The sequence below is a fragment of the Rhagoletis zephyria genome, unplaced genomic scaffold (genome assembly GCF_001687245.7).
Source record: "Rhagoletis zephyria isolate East Lansing unplaced genomic scaffold, Rhagoletis_zephyria_1.1 Rzeph_scaffold_00029, whole genome shotgun sequence".
Lineage (NCBI taxonomy): Eukaryota > Metazoa > Arthropoda > Insecta > Diptera > Tephritidae > Rhagoletis > Rhagoletis zephyria.
Window position 1 is genome coordinate 569,128 of NW_016157113.1, and position 25,592 is coordinate 594,719.

Genomic DNA, 25,592 nt, shown 5'->3' on the forward strand with positions numbered 1-25,592 from the left:
ATATCCAAAAGCAACCAGCTTGATATAGTAGAATGTAGAATGAAAATAAAGCTAAATAACACAAAGGTTATCTGTTTTTTAGAATTGTCCATATGCATTAAAAATCAAGTTTTTACTATTCTGAAATTTCATCGATCCCCCGCAAAATTTCACTCTGGATCCGCCCCTGCAGGTGGTAACACCATCTCTAACTGTGGGGAGCACCAAGTCTCTCCCCAACAAATGTACACACATAGTAGAATTGGGAGGCAAGTCCACGTGGTAGCAAAGTCAATGGCAGTGCTGCTTGCATATATATGTATCAATGTGTGTATGTATGTACATATGTAGTGTGCATGTATCAGGGCTGCCAATTTAGCGCTTTTCCTGCCAAATCTCGTTCTTTCGAAGTCCATTTAGCGCCAGGAAATGAGAATTTTTGACGGATTTTTAGCTTTTTCCCTTATACAATATAGTAAATACATATGTATTTCAAATTACCAGATAATTTCGATAGCATTGACAAAGTTAGATAACATTTTTCCAGTGGGAAATGTTTTACGTACATCGCATGAGGAGATAGACGATGTTCTAAAACATTTTAATTACAGTGATGATATCATAGAAAAAATAATAATTCCGTATAACAAAATTAATTTTGTAAAATGGAATAATATAAGTAATACAATGAAATTTCGGGCAGGAGTTCAAACTTATACGGATGCAGGTGGCAACAAATTGTTTTCCGATCTGGCGGAATTCGCACTTCATTTACTTTCACTACCTTGATCTAATGCGGACCTGGAACTTTATTTAGTCTGCAAAACTTGATGGAAACAAAGCTACGAAATAGTATACCATAGCTACTTTAACTCTTATTCTTATTCTTAGCCGACTTCAGGAGGTTATCAATTTATCGGAATATGTTTTTTTTATGTATATCATCGCATAACTTTGGAACACGCTAACCGATTTCTAAAATTCTTTTTTTTTTAAGGAAAGGTGAACCTCAGAGTTGGTCCCATACTAATTTGGTTTAGATCCGATCATTCGCTCATGAAGAAATTAACAGCACTCTTAAATTCTTGTATGATAATTGAGTCGATTTGGTTTTGCTTCAAAATTACTTGTTCATTTCTGAAGAACTTCGATCTCAGCTGTATTATTAAATTGATAATTATAATTTAAGTAGTGTCTCAAATGAATTGCTTAAAATTGTATTAATATAATCCTATTTAGTTGTCAGCCTTTTTTGTGTGGAATTTAGCTTTTCTTTCCAGCGGTTTTTCATAAAAATCTGGATTTTTTACTCGAAAATAGTTGGCAGCACTGGTATGTATGTACATATATGTACGTGTCTATACAAGAGAGCGTAGCGGGTGTCGAATGCGAATATGACCAGTTGGCTTTCACGGCCTCAACGTGCAGTCTGACTTCAGACTCCCAAAGTGGAAGTCGTTTTGCAGAGAAAATATTTAAAACTTAAAACAAAATTAAATATAGTGGGCTACTGCCAGGAATGCTTATATTATTTTAATAAAATATATTTTTGTTTAATCTTGTTTGTAATGCGGACGTGAAAAAATAAAGCAAAGAAAACCTTGAACCAAGAGAGTGACACCAGAATAAAATTAGCACATACATACATACATATACATATAATATACTGAAAGTACGTACTTTGTACAATTGTAAACAAAGATTATATAAATTATACAACACAAAATTAACAGCGGTCGATTGTTAAAATCCCTTTGTACTCAATAATAGAGGTTAAAAATATGTGGTAAATACCTTTTGTATCAACGCCAGCAGCTACAGCAATCAAGAAAAAGTAAAATATAAAAAATAGACAGCCAACAAGCAAAATAAGAGAGAGGCGAACTCACGCGCATGTTTTATTTAGTTATACGCACCAACAAATGTGATAGAGAAAATCAACAAAATTAACGAATATTGTAAATAAAAACAAAAGCGACTGCGGTATATCTACATATATACATACACACACGCATACATATGTACATAAGAAAGAAACTTGCAAAATAATAATAACAAAAAATTAAAATTAAATATAATAAAATGGAGTTAAATATGTCTGAACAAAGTGAACGTCTGAATCCTGAAAATGGACAACTGTCGAGAAAATTTGAACTAACTCATGGCACTAAATTGTCCTTGCACGAGGCAACGGATGTACTCAAGGTATGTTTGTTGTTTGTGTGATTTGTGACGCTTAAAGGTCAAGTGCTTCATAGTAAGCATGTGTTGCAGGCTCATTGTATGTACATATGAACATGTACATACATATATTATGGTTGAGCGGCAACAAAAAAAAATTTGAAATTCGAAAAGCGGAGGTACTTTGCCTTTGGACGTCAATAGAATATTCCCAAGTTTTTTTTTGTTTGAAATTTTAAGATTTTTGTAAATAATAAACAATTAATGTAATTTATTAAAATAATTTTTAGCAAAATTTTAGGAAGCAGCTTTGCATTTTGTTCCATTAAAAGTATGTTCGACAATGTTTTTGTATGGAGAAAAATGCACAATACCGCCAACAAAAGAATCGCAAACCTGCGAGTGCATTTCTGCGATGAAAAAGGCTTCTCATAAACAACCATTTACCGTTTGGAGGCGGCGTAAAACTCAATTGTAGGAGAAGCCCGGCCAAAGACATGGTGAAACCAAAAACAGGTGTAGTAATAAAGCAGCTTTCTCGCTTTATTTTCTGTATTTTCTTGACATTCGCTTATCTTATTGATTTTTTTTTTCAAGTAGATTTTCAAATATGATAGTGTCAAATTTTACTTCTCGCTCTTATTACTATACCTGGGATAATTTCACCATGGGCCAAATACTTAGCACATGTGTAAGCACCAAATTATTATTATAAATAACTCAGGCAATTCTTATAAAATTTTATTTTCAAAGTATCAATGAGCGGTTAGTTTCGCACTCTGTTTACTTAAATTGAGCCCTTTAAATAGGACCTAAAAACTTTAGACACATTTTTTTCCCTACCACAAATTATTTTCAAGCATTCTATACCGTTTCTACAAAAAATCCCTTTTTTTGTACGCATAAAATACATAAAAAACTTCATGCAACCTTTAAATATAATTGTTTTAAACAAAAAAATGCGGGTATTTTTCCCATTTAGAAAAATCCTACGGTATGAGAAGTTAACATTTAATTTTTTTTGGACCACCTTAATGTATACACATAAATATGTACATATGTATATGCCGATAGTACAAACTTGTGAATATCTGTGGACATATGGCAAAACTATTTATTCCTTGCTCGGTAATATTTTTTTAATGCATTTGTTTCCAATAACTAAACTCTAAATTAATTCTAATTTTTAACTCGATATGCCACTTTAATAAACAATTCAACAATGCTAAAATAATTTATCTGCGAAATATATTTCTTTCATCGAAAATTAAAGCTTCCAATAAAATCAGATAAGTTGTTTCATCGAAAGTGCTCAAATATTTAATATGCATACATTAGTATGCATTTATTTTTGCAAGCGGTCAATGTGGGTACATTTGCATACCGATGTACATAAACACATTATTACATATCTACTTACATGTTTACTAAATATCACATTGTAGACATGTGCTGAATAGATAATGCGCAAATGTAAGCATTATATATTGACCAAAAACAATAAAAACAGTTTTTAGATAGCTTGATTCGAGAGGATTTTGTGGTCGGAAAAATGTATACCAGTTCGTCGATGTTCTCCTTTCCTTCGATTCCACAGTGACCGGCATTACAGTGGTTCTTGTTGTCAGATGTTGCAGGGTAATCCATTGCGAAGTTTAAAAAAAAAAATCATGTTTTCATTATTTGGTGAAATTTTCAGACTACAATATATCGTCACTAGACACGAATAAACCCAGCAAAAAATCGGTAATTGCTTTTAGTGGTAACGTGTTCTAGAAGGCATAGAGTTATAATGCCTTCGAATTTTTTCGCTTCTTTTAGGCATTGTCGGTAATGCAAAGTAGAATGTCCTACAATATTTTATTTATTTCGCTTCTTTGTTTCATTTTGGGGAATGCAAAGTAGAATGTCCTATAATATTTCTTTCTTAATTCGCTTCTTTGCTTCATTTCAGGGAATGCAAAGTAGAATGTCCTACAATATTTTATTTTTCATTTCGGGGAATGCAACGTAGAATGCTGCATCGTAGTCAACTGAAAAATAGAATGAATATCCAAAAAATCTTTTCCTACCGTTAGTTTCTGTGGAAATTTGTCTCGCATAAAAATCATGTTTTGCTTTGTTCAATTTGCAGCGAAGTTGAAGTCAGTCAATGAAGTGAAGTACATGAGTGAGGAAGTACAATTTTAAGCTTAATTAAATATGCATGTATGTACATACCGATTTTTAAGTAAAATCTAAATACATACATATGTATGTATAAAAACAGATTTATAAAAATATTAATTAAATTTAATCTTTTAAGACATTTTCTGATATAATATAAATAAGTATGTACTCATCTGGGCATTCTACATTAGTTTCTCTGTAAGGCATTCTTTGTTCGCTTCTCTGGATTCTGTTTATCCATGCGTTTTCCCTTCATTTGAAGGTAATGCTGCGGGTAAGGGCTTACCGCCAATGACATGCCCATGTTAAAATAAGGCCTTCCTGAAGCGAAAGGGTAAGCGATTCCCATCGCCTAGCTCGTTTCCACATTCGTTTCTATGGTAATCGTGTTTTTTGCAGGGAAGGCGCGAACTCAAAAGTTGACGGCGAAAAAAGACGCATAAAAAACTCTTAACATACTTCGCCGAAGTTTTTAATAAGCATTTTTTTCGCAAATTTTTTTTACGCGCCTTTTTTCGCCAAAAAGTGACGATATGTACGTGTTATTGCATTTGGCGTATACATACGGTGACCATCCGTTCTGTTTTTTGAGGGACCGTACTGTTATTTAAAGGTATGTCCTACGTAGTTTTTCAAAACAGAAAACCCCCAAAATGTACTGATTTTTTTCAAGTGTCCTGCCTTTTTCCCGCATTTTGTTCGATATTTTAAAATTAACTTTTCCTTATCGAAATAAAAGCAGTGTCGATAACTAATTGATAACTACATAAGGGTGAGCTGGTTTTGAAGGTTCAACTAGTCAATGCGTTCTAAATATTGTACGGTTATGGACAATGGATGACGAGAAATTGAAGACCAGCATCAAATATATAGATAAAACTCTTCTACACATTTTTTTTGGTAATCACTTAAGAAAAAAAAATATTTCCCAAGCCAAATTTCTTCCAAACAAGCGCTTTCGTAATTTTTTTGAAAAACGTGTTTATGGTACATTTCGAACCTATTCGTCAATATCTCATGAACAAATTATCCAATCAACATAAGCGACCTACAGTCCTCTTACAAAAATATATTACTTTGACGATTTCGGTGAAACTTATTAGTGTTACAAGCGACCAAAAGGAAATCTGATGAGAAATGTAGATGTTACGGGACACAATCTTCTTTGAAACCATGGGTATTTTTTTCGTGTTCAGCGACCCAGAGTTTGCCTAAAAAATTTACTTTACAGATGTTCATATTTCGTAAAAGTAATATGTAATATGTAATATGCCTTATTATAATTTTGTAAATATTTATTACTAAAAGATTAATACCAATGAAGCAAATGTGATTTATGTTTAAAGTTTAAAATTGGATTAATAATTAAGAAATATACACTCTTCGTTATTTGAATAGGGCATCCTTTTAATACTTAGTCGGTACAGTTTTCCTTCTGTTTGTTTAATATTCATTAACTTTGTATAAAAATATAGCATATTCTACGTCTACATCCCATTTAAAAAATTTTTGAAAATTAAAAAAAAATAAACATAGGGCCACATTTTTTTTGTTGACTGTGCTGCGCATTTTCTTCCATATAAAAATTTTGTCAAGCATACTTTGTATGGTAAAAAATCAAAAAAAGGGTGCGCTATTCAAATGACGAGGAATGTATATATGTAGTATATTTTTGTTATTTTATACTACGCAATTATATGTAGGTAAATTTTTTGAAAAATTGTCCTGCATTTTCAAAATATATTTATGGTCACCGTACGTATACAAGAAATTGCGCGTCAAGCGACGATAAGTTTGCTTGTTTAGCTGAATATGTACAAGGTGGCGCTAAAAATATCTTCCCATTTGAAGACTTTAAAACTTTTTCAGTTGGCAGTAAAATAAAATTAGATTTTTTTTATTGGCCCTTAGTTATAATCAATAATTTGCTCACACAAGCTCTTGGCTCAATCCTTATCCATTCGTCATGAAATATACTAGCCAAAAATGCGATTGCTTTATAAAAAAGAGAACCAACTTGAAATATGAGTGTTTTTACGCTCTAGAAAATAATTTCTACAACTTCACATACGCGGTTTTGCCTTTTGCTGATACGCGGTTTTACATTTTGTTGATACGCGGTTTTGCAATTTAAACGACGATATAAAAATGGTGTGAAAAATGTATAGTAATTCATCAATTGAGAACGGTTGGGCTGATTTCGCTTAAATTTTTTAAGTTGTTCGTAATGCCAGGAGAAGGTTTTTACGAAAGAAAATTTTGGGAAAACCCTCCGGGAAAGTCGGAAAATTGGAAAAATCGAAAATTGATTTTTTTGTATGGAATTTTGTGTGCAATTCCTTCGGAATGGCATTCGAATGGAAAAATAGAAAATTATAAGTGGAAAACTCGGAAAAATCCGGAAGAACGCAAAAAAATTGAATTTTTCGACGAAAGCTGGGAAAATTTCGGATAATTGTGAAATTCATTGGGAGCTTGAATCAATTGGGAACAATTTTCTCCTATGTTTCATAACCGATTCGAATGGATGCTGCTTTTTTGGGAACGTGTTTAGAAGAAGGAGTGCACAAAGTTTTAATTTTTCCGATAGTTGGCGCAGGGGTCGAGCTATGCTTAAAAAAAATGCAGTTGGTTCGTTGGTAGCATTTTGCTTAGATTAGCATAAAGGATTCATTTTTTCCGTTAAGTGGGTCAGAGACCGAACTATTCGAAATGGTCCGATTTACCTGAAATTTAGCAAGTAGGTAGCTTATTGGCTGGGTTAACATATATGATATTCTTTTTGAAAGATGGACCAGAACCGATCAATTCCAAAAAATCTTCAATCGAGTCGAGTCATTGTTTTTCAGTTCGAAAGGTGTTTGAAGGCGCCGCAAACAAGCGGGTATTGGCTATTTCAAAATACTATTACACAGGCCAACAAAAATGGAAACAAATTTGATGTAGCAAATGTTAACGCTATTTTTGACAGATTTTTTGTGCTGATTACGAATCCGTAAGCAAAAAGTTACCATCAGCTCCAGATTTTAAGAAAAAACGAGGCCAAATTGTCAAAAATCGAGTTTTTTGCAATATTTGAGAAGCTCTAGCAAAGAAACAAAGGGTGGTAGAACCTTCCACTTAGGCTTTGATTAAAGCAAGTTCCCGCACCTTTGGTTGATGGTCACTTAGAGCTGGTTTCTCCAACTAACTTAACGTAGTTTAGCCACTTTTGGACTTAAGTCAAAAGTTAGCCTACGTTTTACACAGCTTATTCTTGACTGAGTCGAGAAAATTGGCTTAGCTAAGTTAAGTTGAGTTGGACAAACCAGCCCATATAGTTATTTGTTGAACTGGAATAACTGATTTTGGAAAGTTTGAGTTCTTACCGCAATTAAGCAAAAGGTGATAGAACCTTCCACGTAAGCTTAAATTAAAGCTAGAACTACAGACTACCATCCCTGAAAGTACTATTCCTGCACCTTGCCCTAATGGTCACCTATACTCATTTACTTTTTATCGTCTAAAATGGTGTAAAAATCAGTGTTAGCTGTTAAATAAATGACTATGGTAATCTTATGGTCAAGGTGCAGGAATGGTATATTACCAATCAAAGTTCTAAAAAAGCGGATTTTCGGCCCACGCTAATGCGTATGCATTTGTCTGCAGATTGTAGTTCTCGCATTTGTGGATACTTATAGCGCTCTTACACGATATGTATTTGGATATGTAAATGCTATTTTTGTATCTACTCGTGTGTACCTACTAAATATACATTAGAACGTATTAGAAAAGTAGCAAAAGTATAATTTATATGAACGAACATGTGTGTTTTACTGACATAAGTGCCCACTGTCTGCTGCTTTGTTGTATTTGGCATTGTATTTCTTGCATGCTACCATTACTCTGACCTGCTTTCCCATAAGCTTGACCTATATTATGCGATGTTAATTGGGTCGACCTACATTAATATTATCTATGTATATATATAATACGCGAAGACATTTTTTGTGCAGCATAAAAGATCTGCACCGTTCGTTCGATTTTCAAAAAATGGGGTGTCAAATTAAAGCGCTTGGCCTGTAGATGTTCAAACTGGTTTTATTTTTTCGAAAGGAGTTGCCACCTGTTAAGTAATTAAACTCAAATTATTTACTAATCAATGCCCTCAGATCCGCACCGTCCGTTCGATTTTCAAAAGTGGGGTACCAAATTAAAGGGCTTAGGGTGTGGATGTTCAAGAAGGTTCTACTTTTTCGAAAAAAGTTGCCACCTATTAAGATATTAAGCTCAAATTAATTAAAAAGTTAAATCAATTATTAAATATTGGTATCAATCGAAATGGTTTTGAAAAGGCTTTATAACTTAACTACGTGTAGGAGGGTTACCACATGTTAAAAAAAAATTAATTAAATTGTAATTAAAGGAATTTGGTAAGTGAATAAGGTATCACTATATGGGTGTCATACAAAAGAGGTTTAAGGAAATAGTAGTTTGGAAATATTTTGAATAGGGTTGCCACCTATTTGAGAAGCCTAATTGAACTATTTTATACCCAAGTTATTATTAGGGGGATCACAACGGTGTCGTAAGTGTCGCATTGTTGTATGTCGTAAACTTTAAAAGCATAAATAAATGTTTAGAGAACTTGAAACCACAACCAACTATTTTTTCACCACTGCGAAAATTCAAAATATGACTTTGATGGTACTTTGCGAAGCCCCTTAATATATTTTTTAGGCGTTTAAAGTTTACGACATACAACAATACGACACTTACGGCACCGTTGTGAATACCCCAACTTAGTTTGACAACTTAGAACATTTTTGATGAGTTTGAGGGTTGCCCCAGTTTAAAGGGTTAAACTAAAATTATTTAATAAGTTAAATGAATTACCAACCGATGTTTATCATTGGAAATGGATTTAAAACCCTTAATTTAAGAACTATATTTAGGAGGATCGCCACGTGTTTAAAAAATAAATTTCCACTTAATTCATCAGTTACTTGAAATATTTATGATAATGTTACACGAAAAATATTTAAGGAACTTTTAGTTCGAAAATAATTTTTAAGATTGTTGCCGCCTGATTTGAAAGTGGTATTTCGTTTAGTTATACATAAATACATGAAATTTTTTAAATATGGTTATCAAGAGAACGAGCGTTAAGAAATCTTTAGATTGAGCATTTGTTTTTTTTTTTTGTTGAAAAAATTAAGCTCAAATTATTTAATAAGTTAAATGGATTGTCAAAAGATGGATATCAATCGAAATGGGTTTGAAAATAATTTATTTCTAAACTGTATTTAGGAGAGTTGCCATGTGCTTAAAAAAATTAAATTCAACTTAATTCATCTGTTAATTGAAAAATGTATAACAATGCCAGGCGAAAGATTTTAGTTTGAAAATACTTTTAAAGGGGTTGTATCTGCACCGTTATTTCGAATTTCCAAAATGAGAAGTCAAATTAAAGAACTGGGATTCTACATAGATGTTCACAGGTTTTATTTTTTGAAGTTACAGTGAGATTTGAAATTTGATAAAATGAAAACCGATACCATGCGAGAACTCTCATCACTGAGAAATGGTTTAGATTAATCATTAGGAATATTTTTAGAGATTTTTGAATAGGGTTTCACCTGTTTAAAAATTTAATTAAATGTTGGCGTTTTGACGCCATGAGGGTTCACTAGTTATTATAATTTTTTGAAGTTAGAATAGGTAATAAACGAATGGATAAAACAGCTCTAATATTAAATAAAATTATAATATTAAATAAAATTGTGGCTACATGATATAATAATAATAATAATAATAATAATATCCCAACGGTTTTTACCCTCCATTCCCGCCCATCCGCACGAGGGGCGCAGTCCGCATGACGTACGGAACCAGTATTTTCAATTTTTGCGCCGAGTCACGACGATAGGCAGGAGTTTGTTAAGTGTCGAGATCTAAAACTGTTCAGCTACAGAACTAAATTCATCAGCCGATTTTATGTCTTTATTTTAATGATTCATTTATTGAGAGAGGACAGTATCGATTTCTTAATGCTGAAAAGCGGATCTGATATATCAAACGTGCTGGAATGAGAGTTAAAATCCTGGCATAAGCAACGGAGTGGGTCGTGCAATTCAAAATTAGTTTTACAAGCTTTCAGAAATAGGGGGCAAACGTGTCTCGATACCCGGGAGGGAACATTAAGGCTAACTTCGCCAAGAAGAAGCGGACTTGAAATTGAACCTGTTAGTAATTTAACTATAAAAATTGTACCAAGCATTTGCCTGCGGCTGGAAAGTGTAGGAAGATTAATAATAGCGTTTTCTTTTCTGGAAATAATGTTGCATTCATTCAGCCCTGCATCAGGGCTGTCAAACTTTCGAGTTCCTTTCTCAATATCTTCACATGCATATTGCGTTCTCTTTCTTTAAAATGTTGCACCCTGATAAAGTTGCCATATAAGAAGGTGACATTTTTTTCGAGAAAAGAAAACGCCATAAGTTTTAATCGGCTCGTATAATGATATATGATACATACTATCTGATATATCCATACAAACTATCTGACCATATAGTTAAATATACATACATATGAATCCAAAAAATGCTATGGGGATATATTCAAAATAATTAGTATTAAGAAATGTTAAAAACAGTTGTATGCGTTTTTTGCCGTATAAAATAGATGACTTCATGGGATTTGAGGGTAGTTCTAAATATATGAGATGATGACGGATGAGAACAAAAATTATCTTAGCTTTTGTCGCTTTTGCGAGATCTCGTTCTGTTCATGATTGAAAGGATATCGTGCTGTTGTCATGGTTTTCCGACACGTAGACATACATACTATGTACTTAATTTCCTAATTTATGCATAACACTCCGAATCATCTGCACTATTCTAGTAACTGTTGCGATAGCGAACGTTTATTCAATCCATTACTTAGCTGGTATTAAGAATGAAAGTAACTATCCCCGATACTTTGGCATTGAAATCACCTCTGGCTCGGACCATTGATTTTTAATTTCCCATCAAAATCCCATTTTTTTTCTAATAAATGCACATAAGAAATTGTCAATAGTTTACTCTATTTAGAGGCCTGTTCAAAAATTTCAAAATTTAACTAACTAAAGCTGAAACAGGAACTTTAGTGACCCGTCAAAAATTATTGTTACCAGCACAGAATAGACCTGTTTATAGCTTTTATAAATTTTTCGCTGATGTAGTTATTAGTTTTTACAAAATAAAATTGGTAAAACGCTTGTGTGCTATTCAATTACTCAATACTTAACTTTGATTTATTTGCTCCCTCCATCCGTCAAGTTTGATAAATTAGTAATTGATGTTGTTATTTAATTAATACTAATTATCAATTATTTGCCTCGCCTTAGCGGAAAATTTAACGGTCAATAAAGTTATCAGATTAGTGATAGTGAGTGTGTGTATATATTTGCCATGGGCCTTGACCGTCACAGCGCGTGATAATCACAAATCATTTACGTAAATGACATTATTTCCTCTTATTGTTTATAAAATTATTTACTTAATTAATCATTTCTTTGATAGCTCGTAAGTTATATGACTTTGCTAATTATAAAATGGNCTAAAATTTAAACCAGAATATATTCAAAATTGCGTGAAACTATTGACTGGTTTAAAAAGTAGACTATAAAAGTTTAAAAAAGGCAGTAGTCCCAGCGCGGTTTAAAAATTAAACCCAAATTTTTGACCGTGTAATTAATAGCAGAACTTTAACCTCATAAATATTTGAAATTCAAATCGCAAAAGTATTTCTGCGATAAGAAGCTATTTCATTGTTTTTAAATAGGCAATTGCATACCCTGCAAGAAAATTGTATAGTACTAGCAGTTGCACTTCTTCCGCCAGTGTTGAGAACTCGATGTAGGCCCGGCAATTAGAGAGTAAAATAAACATTTTGTAGTGCAGCGGTGCAATTTAAGGAACAGCTAATTTTTATATTTAATTGTTAGTTTGAAGTTTTTGTTTGTTCCAATCTACTCACTCTATTTTGTAATTTCTTCAATGAACTATTTTTACTTACATACATATATTATGTACCAATGCTCTCTTTCGTTACAGAAACCACAATGGAGCGCCCTGATAGCGTTGGTGGGCTTTGCCGCCACACTCGGCTCTGCAGTTCCAGTTGGTTACTGTATCGGTGTTATCAACGCACCGGCAACGGTAAGTTCATGTGTGGTATGTTTATGATTAGCATGCGCACATTTCTGTTTATTAAATGCCTTCATTTCGATTATCTACTTATTTATGGTTTTATTATTTTTTATTTTTTATTTTTGTATAGATTATAAAGGCGTGGTGTAATGAAACACTGCATGCGCGTTATGGTGCTAATCTAAGTGCTTCCAGTTTAGAACTGCTATGGTCATCGGTGGTATCGATTTTTCTAATAGGCGGAGCTATCGGCTCGCTTGGAGGGGCTAATGCAGCCAATAAATTCGGCAGGTTAGTTACTAACCTACAGTTTTAATTTCTACTTAAAACTTTTAGGATATTTTTTACCGATGCGCAGATAAGTATTTGCGTAGTAAAACTGGTCAAAATTATTTGGTGTTAAATAATAAAATAAAACACGCAACTTATCTCAGAATCATTTTTGTGACGTATTTATACAATCAGCAAAGCTTTCTTCAGAAACAGGCAGAGTGGCATTTATATTTCTAGGTCATATTTAGACCGATGAGTCGAGAAATGGCCTCCGTTTTTCAGATTGACTTTCGTTGCGAATAATTAATTTTTGTTTGCTGAAATGTTGATGCTTTTCTAACTTCAATTAAATAAATAACCGAAAAATATAAGAAAAATAATGCGGTAATGTGTGCTAAGCACATTATGTTCTCGTCCAAGCTGGGTGAGTTTCATAGTCCTTTAAAGCATCTTTAAAAAATGTTTTGCCTATATTTCTTTTGTTTATTTAATACAGGGACGGAAAGTAATCATTATTTTTTAAATTTTAGCCAAAAAAATTAACAAGTTAAATAATTTTAACTATACTCGCGTATTTGTGTTCATACGTCCTACTGCAATTTACGATGATTTTTATTTTTCGAGTTTAACGAATAAAAATTAAAAATAATTATTAATATTTCAGTTTTATTTTGTCGCTGAAAAATAATTGATTTTTATTTTTTTCGATCAATAATAATGAATATTTTATGATTTTTATTTTTTCACTCAAAGATAATAATTATTATTGAGTTTTATTTTTTCACTTGAGAATAATGATCATTAAAAAAACTCAAAGGCTATACCAGCGTGATTTCTGTCATATCCTTTTTTCAGATCTAGTGGCACCCTAATAAAAGGAATAAGTCCCAAAATTTTCAAGCCAAAATTTCAGTAAGTTACGTCTTTATGGCCTTTTAAATTTTATAAATAATCATTTTATTTAAGTGGAAAAATAAAACTCAATAATAATTATTATCCTTGAGTGAATAAATAAAAATCATAAAATAACCATTATTATTGATCGAAGAAATAAAAATTAAGTAATAATCATTTCCGTTGAGCGAAAAAATAAAAATCAGTAATAATTATAATTTTTGAGCGAAAAAATAAAAATCATAAAATAATGATTAAATGCTGATTTAAATTATATTACTCATAATGATTACCGTCCCTGATTTAATATGTTATAAAAAAGTATAGTTCATTTTCTAAGAAATTCATATTTCAAACTTTTTGCAAAAATTATAAAAATTCTGCAAAATCGCATCTAAATTTTAGACTTTTTAATCATATTTTTAAATTTGTTTTGAGTATGCAGTTTTATAACCTATTAAATTTTAGTAAAACTAGTTGGTACAAAATAGCCTTGATTTTTGGATACCTATTTCCATTCAGTCACCAAAAAAAGTTTCAAAAAACCTTAACATGCGCTTTATTAAGCTTGAACTTTTTGCAGAATTTTTATTATTTTTGCACAATTATTTTATATGGCTTTCGTTGGATAATAGAAAAAATTTGTTAAAATGTCGCGTCCTTATATATTTTTCCGCCACTGTGTGTATATGCATACATTTGTAGCATTTTGTGATAACTATAATAATAATTTTATCTACCGATCACCTCTGCAGGTGGGTTCACATCAGTCAGTACTCCCGCCACCAAAGAAAGACTTTCGGACAGCCTACCATTTCCGTTGCTGCTGATAGGCACCATCTCTGATTAACACTAATTATTCGTTAAATACTAATATTTAAATTTATAAAAATTTATGCAGAATGAAATGCACAAATTGAATCGAAAGAAGTTTCCCTTGCTTAGTGTGGCCCAAGCGCCAGAACTCTGAATTGTTTGCTGTTTGTTTGATTTAGTTTTATGATATTTCATCGAATTTACAAACTCTATGAATTTTTTAGATTTTATATTTCGTATTTATGTATGTACATTAGACTGCATCACCAAAAAAAGTTGCGGTTTTTCCGGCGGGATTACAAAATTTATTATATTTTAAGACGTTCACCAAAATATTTGGGAAAAATATTAAGATTTAAGTGAGCTGGACCGAATTGAAAATACCTCCAAAAATGGAGTGTTTTATGAATAAAAATAGTTTTGTAAAGAACTTTTTGAGATCACGCTTAAAAAATCTGCATAAAAAATTTTAAAATCTTTTCAACGGAATTGTAAGAATGAGATTTTTGATGCTGTTTTTTTTTACTTTTTTCAAAGATTGATTTACGAAAAACTTAAATAACTGGGCCAAAACTTCATTCCGATTCCGTTCAATTTTTTTTTTTAATATTTTTATGCAAATTTTTTAAGATTAAACGGTTTTGTCATTTGAGGGGATTTTTTCAAAAATAAAATTTAAGAAACTATTTTTATTCATAAAAAACTCCATTTTTGAAGGTATTTTGAAATTGGTCCAGCTAACTTAAATCTTAATATTTTTTCGAAATATTTTGGTGGACTTCTTAAAATATAATAGATTTTATAATTCCAATGGAAAAATAGTACCGATTTTTTTTTTTTTGTATGGGGAGTGATGCAGTCTAATGTATATACATATGTATGCACTTCTATTCAATTTCAGAAAAGCTTGCTTTCTCATCAGTGGCGGCCTATTCACGTTTGGAGCGATTCTCTTTTTCTTCTGCCACGCTGCCGGCTCTGTGGAAATGCTCTTACTTGGCCGTTTGATAGTCGGTCTCGCTTCTGGCCTAACAACAGCCATATTGCCGATGTACCTCACCGAAATTGCGCCACTTCCACTGCGTGGCACATTTGGCGTCTTTTGCGCCATTGGTGTGACTGGTGGTGTCGTGGTGGGGCAAGTATTTAGTTTGCGTTATATCTTCGGTACGGAGGAGCTGTGGCACTATGCCTTAAGCTTTTACATCCTGTTGGTGGCAGTATGCTACCTACCGGCATACTACTTTCCGGAGAGTCCGAAATATCTTTACATTGTACGTGGCGATCACGAGCTGGCTCACAGTGAACTACGTCGCCTATGTAAGGGACCCAATGCATTGGTTTTGATCAATCATGAAATCGATGAGATGGAAGCCGAAGCGAATACTAAAGTGCAAACACGCAGCTTCTTTTCGGTGCTACGTGATCCGTCCCTGCTGCTGCCTTTGATAATTGTCTGCGCATTTCAAGGCGGTCAACAGTTGTCTGGCATCAATGCGGTAAGGGAACTTAAATATACATAATTCCTCGTATTAGAAAGGCAATGCTAATTTTATACTTTAACAGATCTTCTACTATTCTGTATCAATTTTTGAGAAAGCTGGACTTTCCACAGCCGATGCGGAATGGGCGAATTTGGGCGCCGGTTGCCTTAATTTGTGTGTGTCCCTAATGGGTCCATTGTTGATGTCAAAGTTCAATCGTCGTCCGTTGATGTTGTTCTCCAGCGCTATTTGTGCAGGCTTCCTTTTTACGATCGCTTTTGTTTTGTACTATATCGTGAGTTTTTGGTTGCTGGCATCAGTTTTTTGTTTGTTTTTAAACTAATTTTGGAATGATTTCATTGCAGGATACATCCAGCTTGTTCCCGATGTTCTGTATTGTTTGCGTTATGGGCTACATTTTCTTCTATCAGTTCGGCTTGGGTCCCATACCATACTTCATTGGTTCAGGTGTGTACGATGACAATTTAATTAACTGTAAGACTTAACGTATGTAAGTACATACATATATACATAAATCCCCAGACCCGACGAGAGGGGGTGAGGGCTGTTTCTCCCCGGGCCCAGAGTTTTCAGAGGCCCCATTTTTCCGAAAATTAAGTTGGAATATACAACAAACTATAGAATGTGCGAAAATGCTGTTTTAATTACGATACCTTGCGCATGCGTTTAGAGTGATACGCAAGTGGCAAAACGTTAAATTTCTAGTCTTAATAGAAGCAGAGGATACTGGCTTTAACAGAGTGTCGAATCTCATACTTTTACCTAATGACAACAACATTTTTTACAGCCGTTTTTTTTGCTCTCCTGAAAAATACCCATTTTCACGTTCGATAGTTTGACATGGTAGCGAGGATATGTATTTAGTATGTTTTATATTGCCAGTTCTATTCTCAGGTACATGTGTATGCACAAATGTGTATTGTATACCAATTTTAATCTCAAAGGCCGCATCAATCACTGGTACAGTGTGATATGATTCCTAGTCATGATATCTACATCTTTACTGCCAGCCAGGCGGCAACTAAATCTCTAGGAAATATGTCGCTGACTTCACAAGTAGCTGCTCAATGCCGCCGATCTCTCAACGAGTTGGCTGAGACATTCAGTGCAGACGTTGTCTGGGTACCTGGCCATTGCCACATTCAGGTAAACTGCAAGGCTGACGCACTTGCGCGTCATGGAACGACTTTGCCTGATACAGACATAAGGGATACCCCTCGGCATCCCTTTTCAAACGTGCTAATTTCTACTGATTGAAAAATTCTTAGAAACTGGCAATGAAAGATGGCGAATAGAACCGACCTGTCACATTGGCAAAACACTCTGGCCAGCCACAAACGCTCAACGCACCAAGTGCTTTACAGGGGAATGGGGATAATTAAAAAACCTCATGCGGTATCACAAAGGACCCTGAGTCTAAGTGAGTGCTACTCTGGGCTGCCGCCCAATCCAACTTAACCTACATATGTACATACATATGTATGTCTATTTCAGTGATGGGAAGCACAGGCAAAACTTCTGCTCTTGCTTATGGAGTTCTGCCAACGCTGCTCATGCTTGGTATATTTACGAAATCGTTTAATTGTGCCCTAAGACTTATGGAAATTGGTTTATTCGCTAATTGCTGGTGTTACATATGTAGCCAGTAATGAAATGAAACTGTTGACCTAAGACTGCGCCATCTGAGACTATTTATTAAGTTTATTTCTTTAATTGAATTCAATTGAATCGCAGGCTTTATTTTCACAGCCTTTCTGTTCACGTGATTGCGGCTTGAAGAATCAACACACATACATATACATATGTACATATTTGTTTTGCAAGTGACACGTTGTCAACATTTCTGCGGCGGCGTCCAACGAAAGTCACGTTTTATTTTTAGCCGCTCATATGTGTTTTGTGTATTTAAAGCGCTGCGCTGCAGAGGCATTGGCCTCCCCAACTGTGGAAATTTGATTCGATTTTGTTTGAATTGCGAGTCATTATTAACGCCTGGGCTGTCTGTCGCCCGTCGCAGTTATTTGAAATGCGCAATTATCAGATTGCTGGCCGTCTGCCACATTCTAACAAAGATTCATTTATTTAAGGCGTGCACATAAATAGTTATTCATACATATGTACATACGAATATTTACATACATATGTACTATATAAGCACGTTTGTTTTCCTAATACTGGTAGTAAAAACTTCGACTAAACAGTTGTCTGATATTTTACCATGATATTTACTACTTTGATCAGTCCAATCACGTCAGCTATACTGATATCTCTACTCTCTGCAATCTTTGGATTACAGCATTGAATCTCGTAAATAAAAAATGCCAAAGAATCTGCATGAATGTGTGAGCAAACAATAAATTCTTGTGGCATAGTTTTAGGCACAATCCATAGTCAATAACTGAATTACTTTGAATTATTAGGCCGTATAGTTGTTTTCGTACTAATCGAAATAGAATTTCTAAACAAAAACTTCAAATTTTCGATTCATACGGAAACAAGAATTCGGCCCTTTATCAAAAATACGAGTAAAATTTAGAAGGCTTTAGATATTTAAATAACATTACATAAATAAATATGCACTTATCTGAATTTATATTTTAAAATTCGAGTGCACCTAGTCTAAATCCAGTGCTGAACACTATGGGCAGGTTTCTCCAACTCAACAAATCGCTAGCTTAGAGTGAAATGTTGCTTAGTCCACTTTTTATGAACAATTCGTTTTTGATGCAGGAAGCAAGGAATATTGAAAATGCACCGTTTCTGAAAGGATCTAACTACTTGTTTTATTTCTACCCGTTTTATTTCGTGATGTGCAAAATTGCTAAGTCGAAAGTAGTCACAGAAAATTTGATAAGTCCAAAAAAATATGAATGAATATTTTTTTTTTACGCTATCGAATTCGATTTGTATTGAGGGTTTTGCAACAACATTATTTTTAAATATTTATGTACATATGTATGTTTGTATATTAGGCAGGGTCGATTTTGTATGAGGGAAAATAAAAGGCATTTGACCGTATTGTAATAGTAATATTATGATGTCTAAGGTCTAAGCCAATTGTTATTGGTCAAGAAAGATTAATTTGAAACTTATATTTAGCCCGCGCAATTGAATCAAAGTATGAACTTTGAAAATGAAACTTTGGCTTGTAATATCTATGGAATGCGTTAATTGTTATAAACAGGACGATATATCAAATTAAGGGTTATTAAATTTAGTAATCGTTTGACAAGTTAATAGTAGTTGCAAGCATAAATATAAGTATTTGCATACATTAACATAATACAATTAGGGCCCATTTTAAGTCCATTTTTCGTAGTTTATTAATTTGCCGTTATATGAAAGTAGGGGACGTGCAACACGTGTACATAAATATTTTAGTTAATTCCATTATGTGAAAAAGTAACTGTAGGTAGGTGCAATGCAATAGTCTTTAACATATCCTGGAAAATCTTTTTGAGGACTCTCCAACTGGACGATATTGCTTTGCATTCAGCTTAAACGAAAAAAGTCACTCCCTGGCATACTTTTCTGTAATCCGGTTCTTTCATTTAAAGGTTATTTATAAAATTGAAGAGATTTTTTTTTTAGAAAAAAACTGGAGATCCCCTTAAGTTTTTCGATATAACTTTGGTAAATGTTACTCGATCGGCACGTAATAATTACCAAATTGAAGGCGAGACTTGCTGTTACAGATTTATGATAATAATATGTTGAAAATCATTCAGATTATAAACAAACTAGTAATAACCCCCTCGAAATTCGGGTGAATGCATTAAAGAAATACTTGCAGATACTAAGTATTTAAACTTAAGTAAAAAATAAAACGTGATGTTCATGAATATACCTCAGTATTTAGCTCAAAATTTATTTAAAGAACTTCGCTAAAGACAACAATTAATCTTGTATTGCTAGAGACCTGATAACCCAAGATAATATTAAAGGGCCTTACTCTACTCATAGCTTCTACAGTGGCCCGCGAGAAAACAGTAATTTTTAAGGTATAGTCCAACCTTTCACAATATCCGACCAAGGGCTTTATTAGCCGTATTCTGAGACGCAATAATCTTTTAAAATTGTCGCCGTTTCATGGTGAAAGGCATTTGGTATCACGCTTTTAAACTAAAGCTTTCTTAACACTTTCAGTACAAAAATTCGACTACTGATTCTACAAATTTTAATATACATAAATATGTATACCGGCTAATTTGGATCATTCATTTCAAAAATCACATCAAAAAATTTTTAGAATTTTGAATTTTACCGTCATCCTTGGCCCTTTAAATTTGTCAGTGATATTCTAGGTGTTTAAAAAAGAAAGTGATCTAAGCTATTTTTTTTTTTTGCTTTCGGTTAATATTTTGCTAAAGGTGATATTAGGCTTAATTGAATTGATGGTCACTTATAGTAATCAGCAGAAAAAAGTCTATCAAAAACAGCTTTAACATTTGATGCAACAAAATCACTGTTCCCTTGTGTTATTATTATTTTTAAAAGAACCTAAACAATTTGTTCTAACAAATTGTTTCTTAAAATGTACCTACGAGATGGATTTTTCGTATTGTACATATTGGAAAAATTCATGGCAAATTTGCTAAGTCCAACAAAAAAATTTTAAGAAAGAAGTAGAAAATTTGCTAAGTCACAAAATTATCTACAAAATTTGTAAAAAAGCAGGCTTTTTTATTATTANGTACCTACGAGATGGATTTTTCGTATTGTACATATTGGAAAAATTCATGGCAAATTTGCTAAGTCCAACAAAAAAATTTTAAGAAAGAAGTAGAAAATTTGCTAAGTCACAAAATTATCTACAAAATTTGTAAAAAAGCAGGCTTTTTTATTATTATTTTTTTAATAAAGGGTAAATGAAAAACGCGAAACATTGCATTCAAAGTTTTGCCAAATACTTAAAGAAAATTACTTAGCAACGTTTTTTGTGTCTCATGTACAATTGAAAAAAATGGACCTAGCAACTTTGCACTCTAAGCTAGCGATATGTAACTTAGTCAAGCCATTTTTTGGACTTAAGTCAAAAGTTAGCCTACTTTTTATTCAGCCTCTTCTTAGCTAAGCCCGAAAAATTGGCTAAAATCAGTTAAGTTGATTTGGAGAAACCATAAATCCAAATTTCAAACTTTGTACAAAAATTATAAAAAGTCAAAAAATTTTCACGAAAATTTAAAATTTCTTATACAGGATTTTTCGAAAATTTTTTGGTATGCATTTTTATACCACATTCCAAGGCACATTAAACAGGTAGTATCAGTAGAGCAAAAACAACATTTGCGTGTATTTTGTTGTTGCTTCTGGTATCGAAAGTGTCAAAAACTGTTCTGAATTTTTTCTTCTAAATCAAAGCGTGCCATGTGAAATACAAAAAATTATAAAAAATAAAAAATTGAAATTGGAAAAAATAAAAATTGTTGCAACTTTCTTTCCTAGTAAATTTGTTTGCTTCTCGAAGCATTGATCCATCCTTTGCAAGGGCCAGTAATCAGCGGTCGTGCTGCCGAGTTGGGCGAACGTTCCAAAAGCTGCTATTCAATCGCTTGTTTTGTATGGAAAAAGGTTTCACAAGCAAATGGATTTTAACAACTTATAATTTTCGTGAGAAAAAATTAAAAATATTTGACATTTTCGAGACCAAATAATTTGAAAATAAATCAAATCAGCTGCTCTACTGATACTACCTGTTCAATGTACCTTGGCACATTCACATTTTTTAAAAAAAGAGAAAAGTAGCCAAAAGTAGGAAAGCTTTTAAAATTTTGATTATAAAATAAGAGTTATAAATATTTAAAATAGTTTTGGATGATTTTAGATATGTTCTTTGCCTTAATAAATCTGAATTTCATATAAAATTACTAATGCAAATATTATTGGGAAAAGACGTGTCTTCTTATTTTCCATAACCTGTCAGAAAAATACTATGCCATGAAGTATCAGATGTCGAAATTCCCGAAATAATGGCAACTTTTTTCTTGACCGTTTCCTTGAGAGCTGTATACTGGCCTATACGAATAAACCGCGAACTTTGAACGCATTGGAAAACAACTTTGTTCAAGCAATTTCCGAGATACGGCGAAAAATTGGACTTTCACATCCACATGGACCACATCCGAGCCGGTCCAGCACCCACAAAGCCGAAGTTATATACAAATACTAATGATATAAAATTATCTTTCTAATAATGTTAGCTTTCAGTTATATATGTATGTAAAATAAAATATAATTGGGGAATTCATCTAAACGCGTAAATGCCTCGTAACCATGCAAACCTCGTAAACTTACTAAATTTTGTATGGAAACCCGGTTTATTAACGAAGTTTACACAGTTACGAGCCATTTACGCGTTTAGATGAATACCCTGAATATGCTTCTAGCTACATATGTACATACATAGATATTCTTCAAAAGTGTATTAACCCAAAACATAGTACATATGTGCTAAAATGTTTACAGTTCATAAATTTAATAATAATGCATATGTTAGTGTTTGGCCGAGCTTCACCTCCGATTTGTGGTGTACGCCTTGATGTTGCCACGCAAAGGGAAAGGAGTGGCAGAAATACACTCGGAGGTTTGCCATTGCCTGCCGAGGGGCGACCGCTGTTAAGAAAAAACCCTTTTTCTATATTTTTTTTGCAAGTATCTGACCAGGGCTTGAACCCAGGCCCTGCGGAGTGGAAGCGCACACTGCTTACCACTACACCACAGCGGCCGCCAGTTCATAAAATTACACTCCAACATTTTTTTTTTTATTTATTGCAAAAGCCGCTCTTGTTCATACGATTAACTCTTGCTAAGAAGCATTTTTTTTGCGTTTTCTGACAAATGATAAAATTTGAGTCAATACAATTAAAAAAAAAAACAAAAACGTACGCGGTACGAATCTCTGGCATTCTACTACTGAACTTGTGCGCGCCACAATTGAATTTAATTAAGTTTTAAACGCATCACACTGCAAGCTTAATTGAGAATAATCTACAACGACTGGCAATTTATCTCCAAGAATAGCTCAAAGATTTATTTATACACAACAAAGCCATACCCAAGCGTTAAATGAATGACCTTTGCTTAGAAGTGATATGTTCGCATGATTGCCACATATTTTAAGGAAGCGAAGCAAATTGCCCGTTAAATGGGTAACATTTCTAGGTCAGTAGCACTAAACATTTCTTATATCTCTGCAGTAGAGGCAATCGTGGCTGCTATCCGGTGGCAATGAAACGACATTATTGCCTAGGCATTTTATTCCAGTAATTCCCGCCTCAATCTACACTGTATCATACAAGCACCCATTTCTTTTAAGCCCGCAGTTGGCCGTAAGAGTCTCACCGCGGATAAAGACATTAAGGGGTGATTTCTCCAACTCAACTTAACTTAGTTTAGCCAATTTTTTTGGACTTAGTCAAGAACAAGCTGTGTAAAAGGTAGGCTAACTTTTGACTTAAGTCCAAAAATGGCTTAAGTAAGTTAAGTTGAGTTGGAGAAACCAGCCTAAGTGACGATAGGTTTAGCTGTGCATTCAGAGCATCATCAAGTGTTGTAGGGAAAACTCCGGGTCAGCACACTGGGATCGATCTTTGAAGTTTGGTAAACAGATTTCCGATGGTATTGATTGATGCAGAGATGATAATGGTTCTAACCGTATGCGCGCGCTTGCGATTTACGCATAGAAGTCATATGAAAAGTGCGAAATTTTTATGAAAGTTTGTTGAATTTTTCTAAACTTTATATTAATTTGAAACTTTTCTTTAATATTTTCGTTAAAAGGCTGTTCGCAGCTCTCAAACAAAAAAACAAAAGAAATAAAACAAATATTTTTCAAGATTTCCATTGCTGGAAAAAGTACTATTTTTTTGCTGTAAATTTTCTTAAAGAAATAAATATACGAGGACTTTTTTCTCGAGCGATGCAAACAGATTTAAGAAACTTTGTTAGAAAAAATGTATTTGAATGTATATTGTATTATTGTATTGTATATGAACATTACGTTTTTCTTGAGAGCTGCAAACAGCCCTTAAAGTATAAACAACATTTTTATAAAAAATTAACAAATTTAACCCTGAATTGTGAAAATTAAAAAAAAATACTAAGTGGACGCTTGTTTGAGTCAAATATCTGATTAACAATAAAAAGTTCGAATATCCGGATCAAAAACTTAACGGATACTTATCGGATATCCGGCTAGTAAAATTAACGCATATTAACCAGATTATCCGGATAACAAAATAGAACGTATATTAACCGGATAACCGAGTACCCGAGTACACGGATGGTCCCCGCCAAATGGCCAAAAATGGAAAAAAATTTTTGTGCTGATAACGGGATATTCGAAAGTTCTAACTTTAATTTAAGGGAAAGGTTCTAACTTTAACTTTAAAATTTTCGTTATATATATATAAAATAGTGCCCTGAAATGCCAGCTTAATAGGGTCGAAAATCAGTGTTGCCCTGTGTTATTATTACAATCACAATAAATATGTAGGATTATGTAATTGTTCTCGTCTTTTCTTCTTCCAGAACTCTTTGAAGTCGCTCCCCGATCGGTGGCCATGTCGATGGGCAGCTTGTCGTCTTGGGTTTGTAATTTCACAGTCGGCATGGCATTTCCATCGCTACAGAATCTATGGGGTGCTTTCGTTTTCTTGCCATTCTCTGTAGCGTGTTTACTGCTCTTCCTGTTGACGAAATTCTATTTGCCAGAGACGCGTGGTCGTGATCCGTCTGAAGTGGCGCCACTTGTTGCCAAAGGTTTCCGCTCGAAGGTGAAGTAAATCATGAGTGCAGCAACCATGACAAAGTGATAAATCAATCGATATGTGTGTAAGGTTATGGTTAATAAGTTATACAGTGTTTATATTTTTTTTTAATTACAAATGACATTGATTTATTTAACATGTACGCACAATTACTTTTAGATTAAATTTTTTAATTTTTAAAATTGTTTAAATTTAAGTTATCTAAAATTTGTTTAAAAGCCTTATCCTTAAGGAAAAAGAAAATAGCAGAAACTAATTGGCTACGGCGACTGCATGCAACTATAAAACATGAAGCTATGTATGTATGCACCTGCGCTAGTGCAAGGGAAAATATATGAAAATATAAAATATCTGTTGACTTTCAATCCTATGAATGCAAAACTGTAAATGAAAAGTTTATACGTATGTATGTATACACAGATATGTATGTACATACTAATAAAACCTTGTATATGTACATATGTATACTAGTATGACTGTTCCGTCAAAAATGAAAAAATTAACAGTGTTCCATAAAAATGCAACTCAACTACCTTAATAAAAACTATTTACTCAAGACAAATATAGTTTGTATAAAAATGGTTGTTTTTCTTTAATGTACAATGCATAATTTGGGTTTGAGAAGAGCCGCAGCACATGATACAAAGGTGTATAATAGTATGTCACCTTGATGACAAGGTATTAGCAAATTGCTACCATTTGGAAGCTACATAAATAAGTTAGTGAGAGTGAAGGATAAAGTTGACACGTGAGAAGCGCAAATGCTTTAACACTTGTATTCACAATTTTCCTCCATACATACATACATATACAAAAATGTTCAAACATATGAG

General features: G+C 33.2%; 1 protein-coding gene across 1 annotated transcript; it reads left to right on the top strand.

Moving 5' to 3' along the window:
- The first annotated feature begins 1,320 nt into the window (after nucleotides 1–1,320).
- On the top strand, nucleotides 1,321–25,338 carry sut1 (sugar transporter 1). Its single transcript, XM_017617377.1, has 7 exons — nucleotides 1,321–2,184; nucleotides 12,408–12,512; nucleotides 12,634–12,794; nucleotides 15,388–15,985; nucleotides 16,053–16,265; nucleotides 16,336–16,438; nucleotides 24,521–25,338. Exons 1-7 carry the CDS (start codon nucleotides 2,062–2,064, stop codon nucleotides 24,772–24,774), a joined length of 1,557 nt encoding a protein of 518 aa, XP_017472866.1. The 5' UTR covers nucleotides 1,321–2,061; the 3' UTR covers nucleotides 24,775–25,338.
- Nucleotides 25,339–25,592: the final 254 nt, after the last annotated feature.

Excerpts from the sequence above, each read along its gene's own strand:
- sut1 (XM_017617377.1), top strand. The coding sequence starts at position 2,062 with ATGGAGTTAAATATGTCTGAACAAAGTGAACGTCTGAATCCTGAAAAT. Across the intron at positions 12,795-15,387 it reads GCAGCCAATAAATTCGGCAG|AAAAGCTTGCTTTCTCATCA; the intron begins GTTAGTTACTAA and ends ATTCAATTTCAG. Across the intron at positions 15,986-16,052 it reads AGTTGTCTGGCATCAATGCG|ATCTTCTACTATTCTGTATC; the intron begins GTAAGGGAACTT and ends ATACTTTAACAG.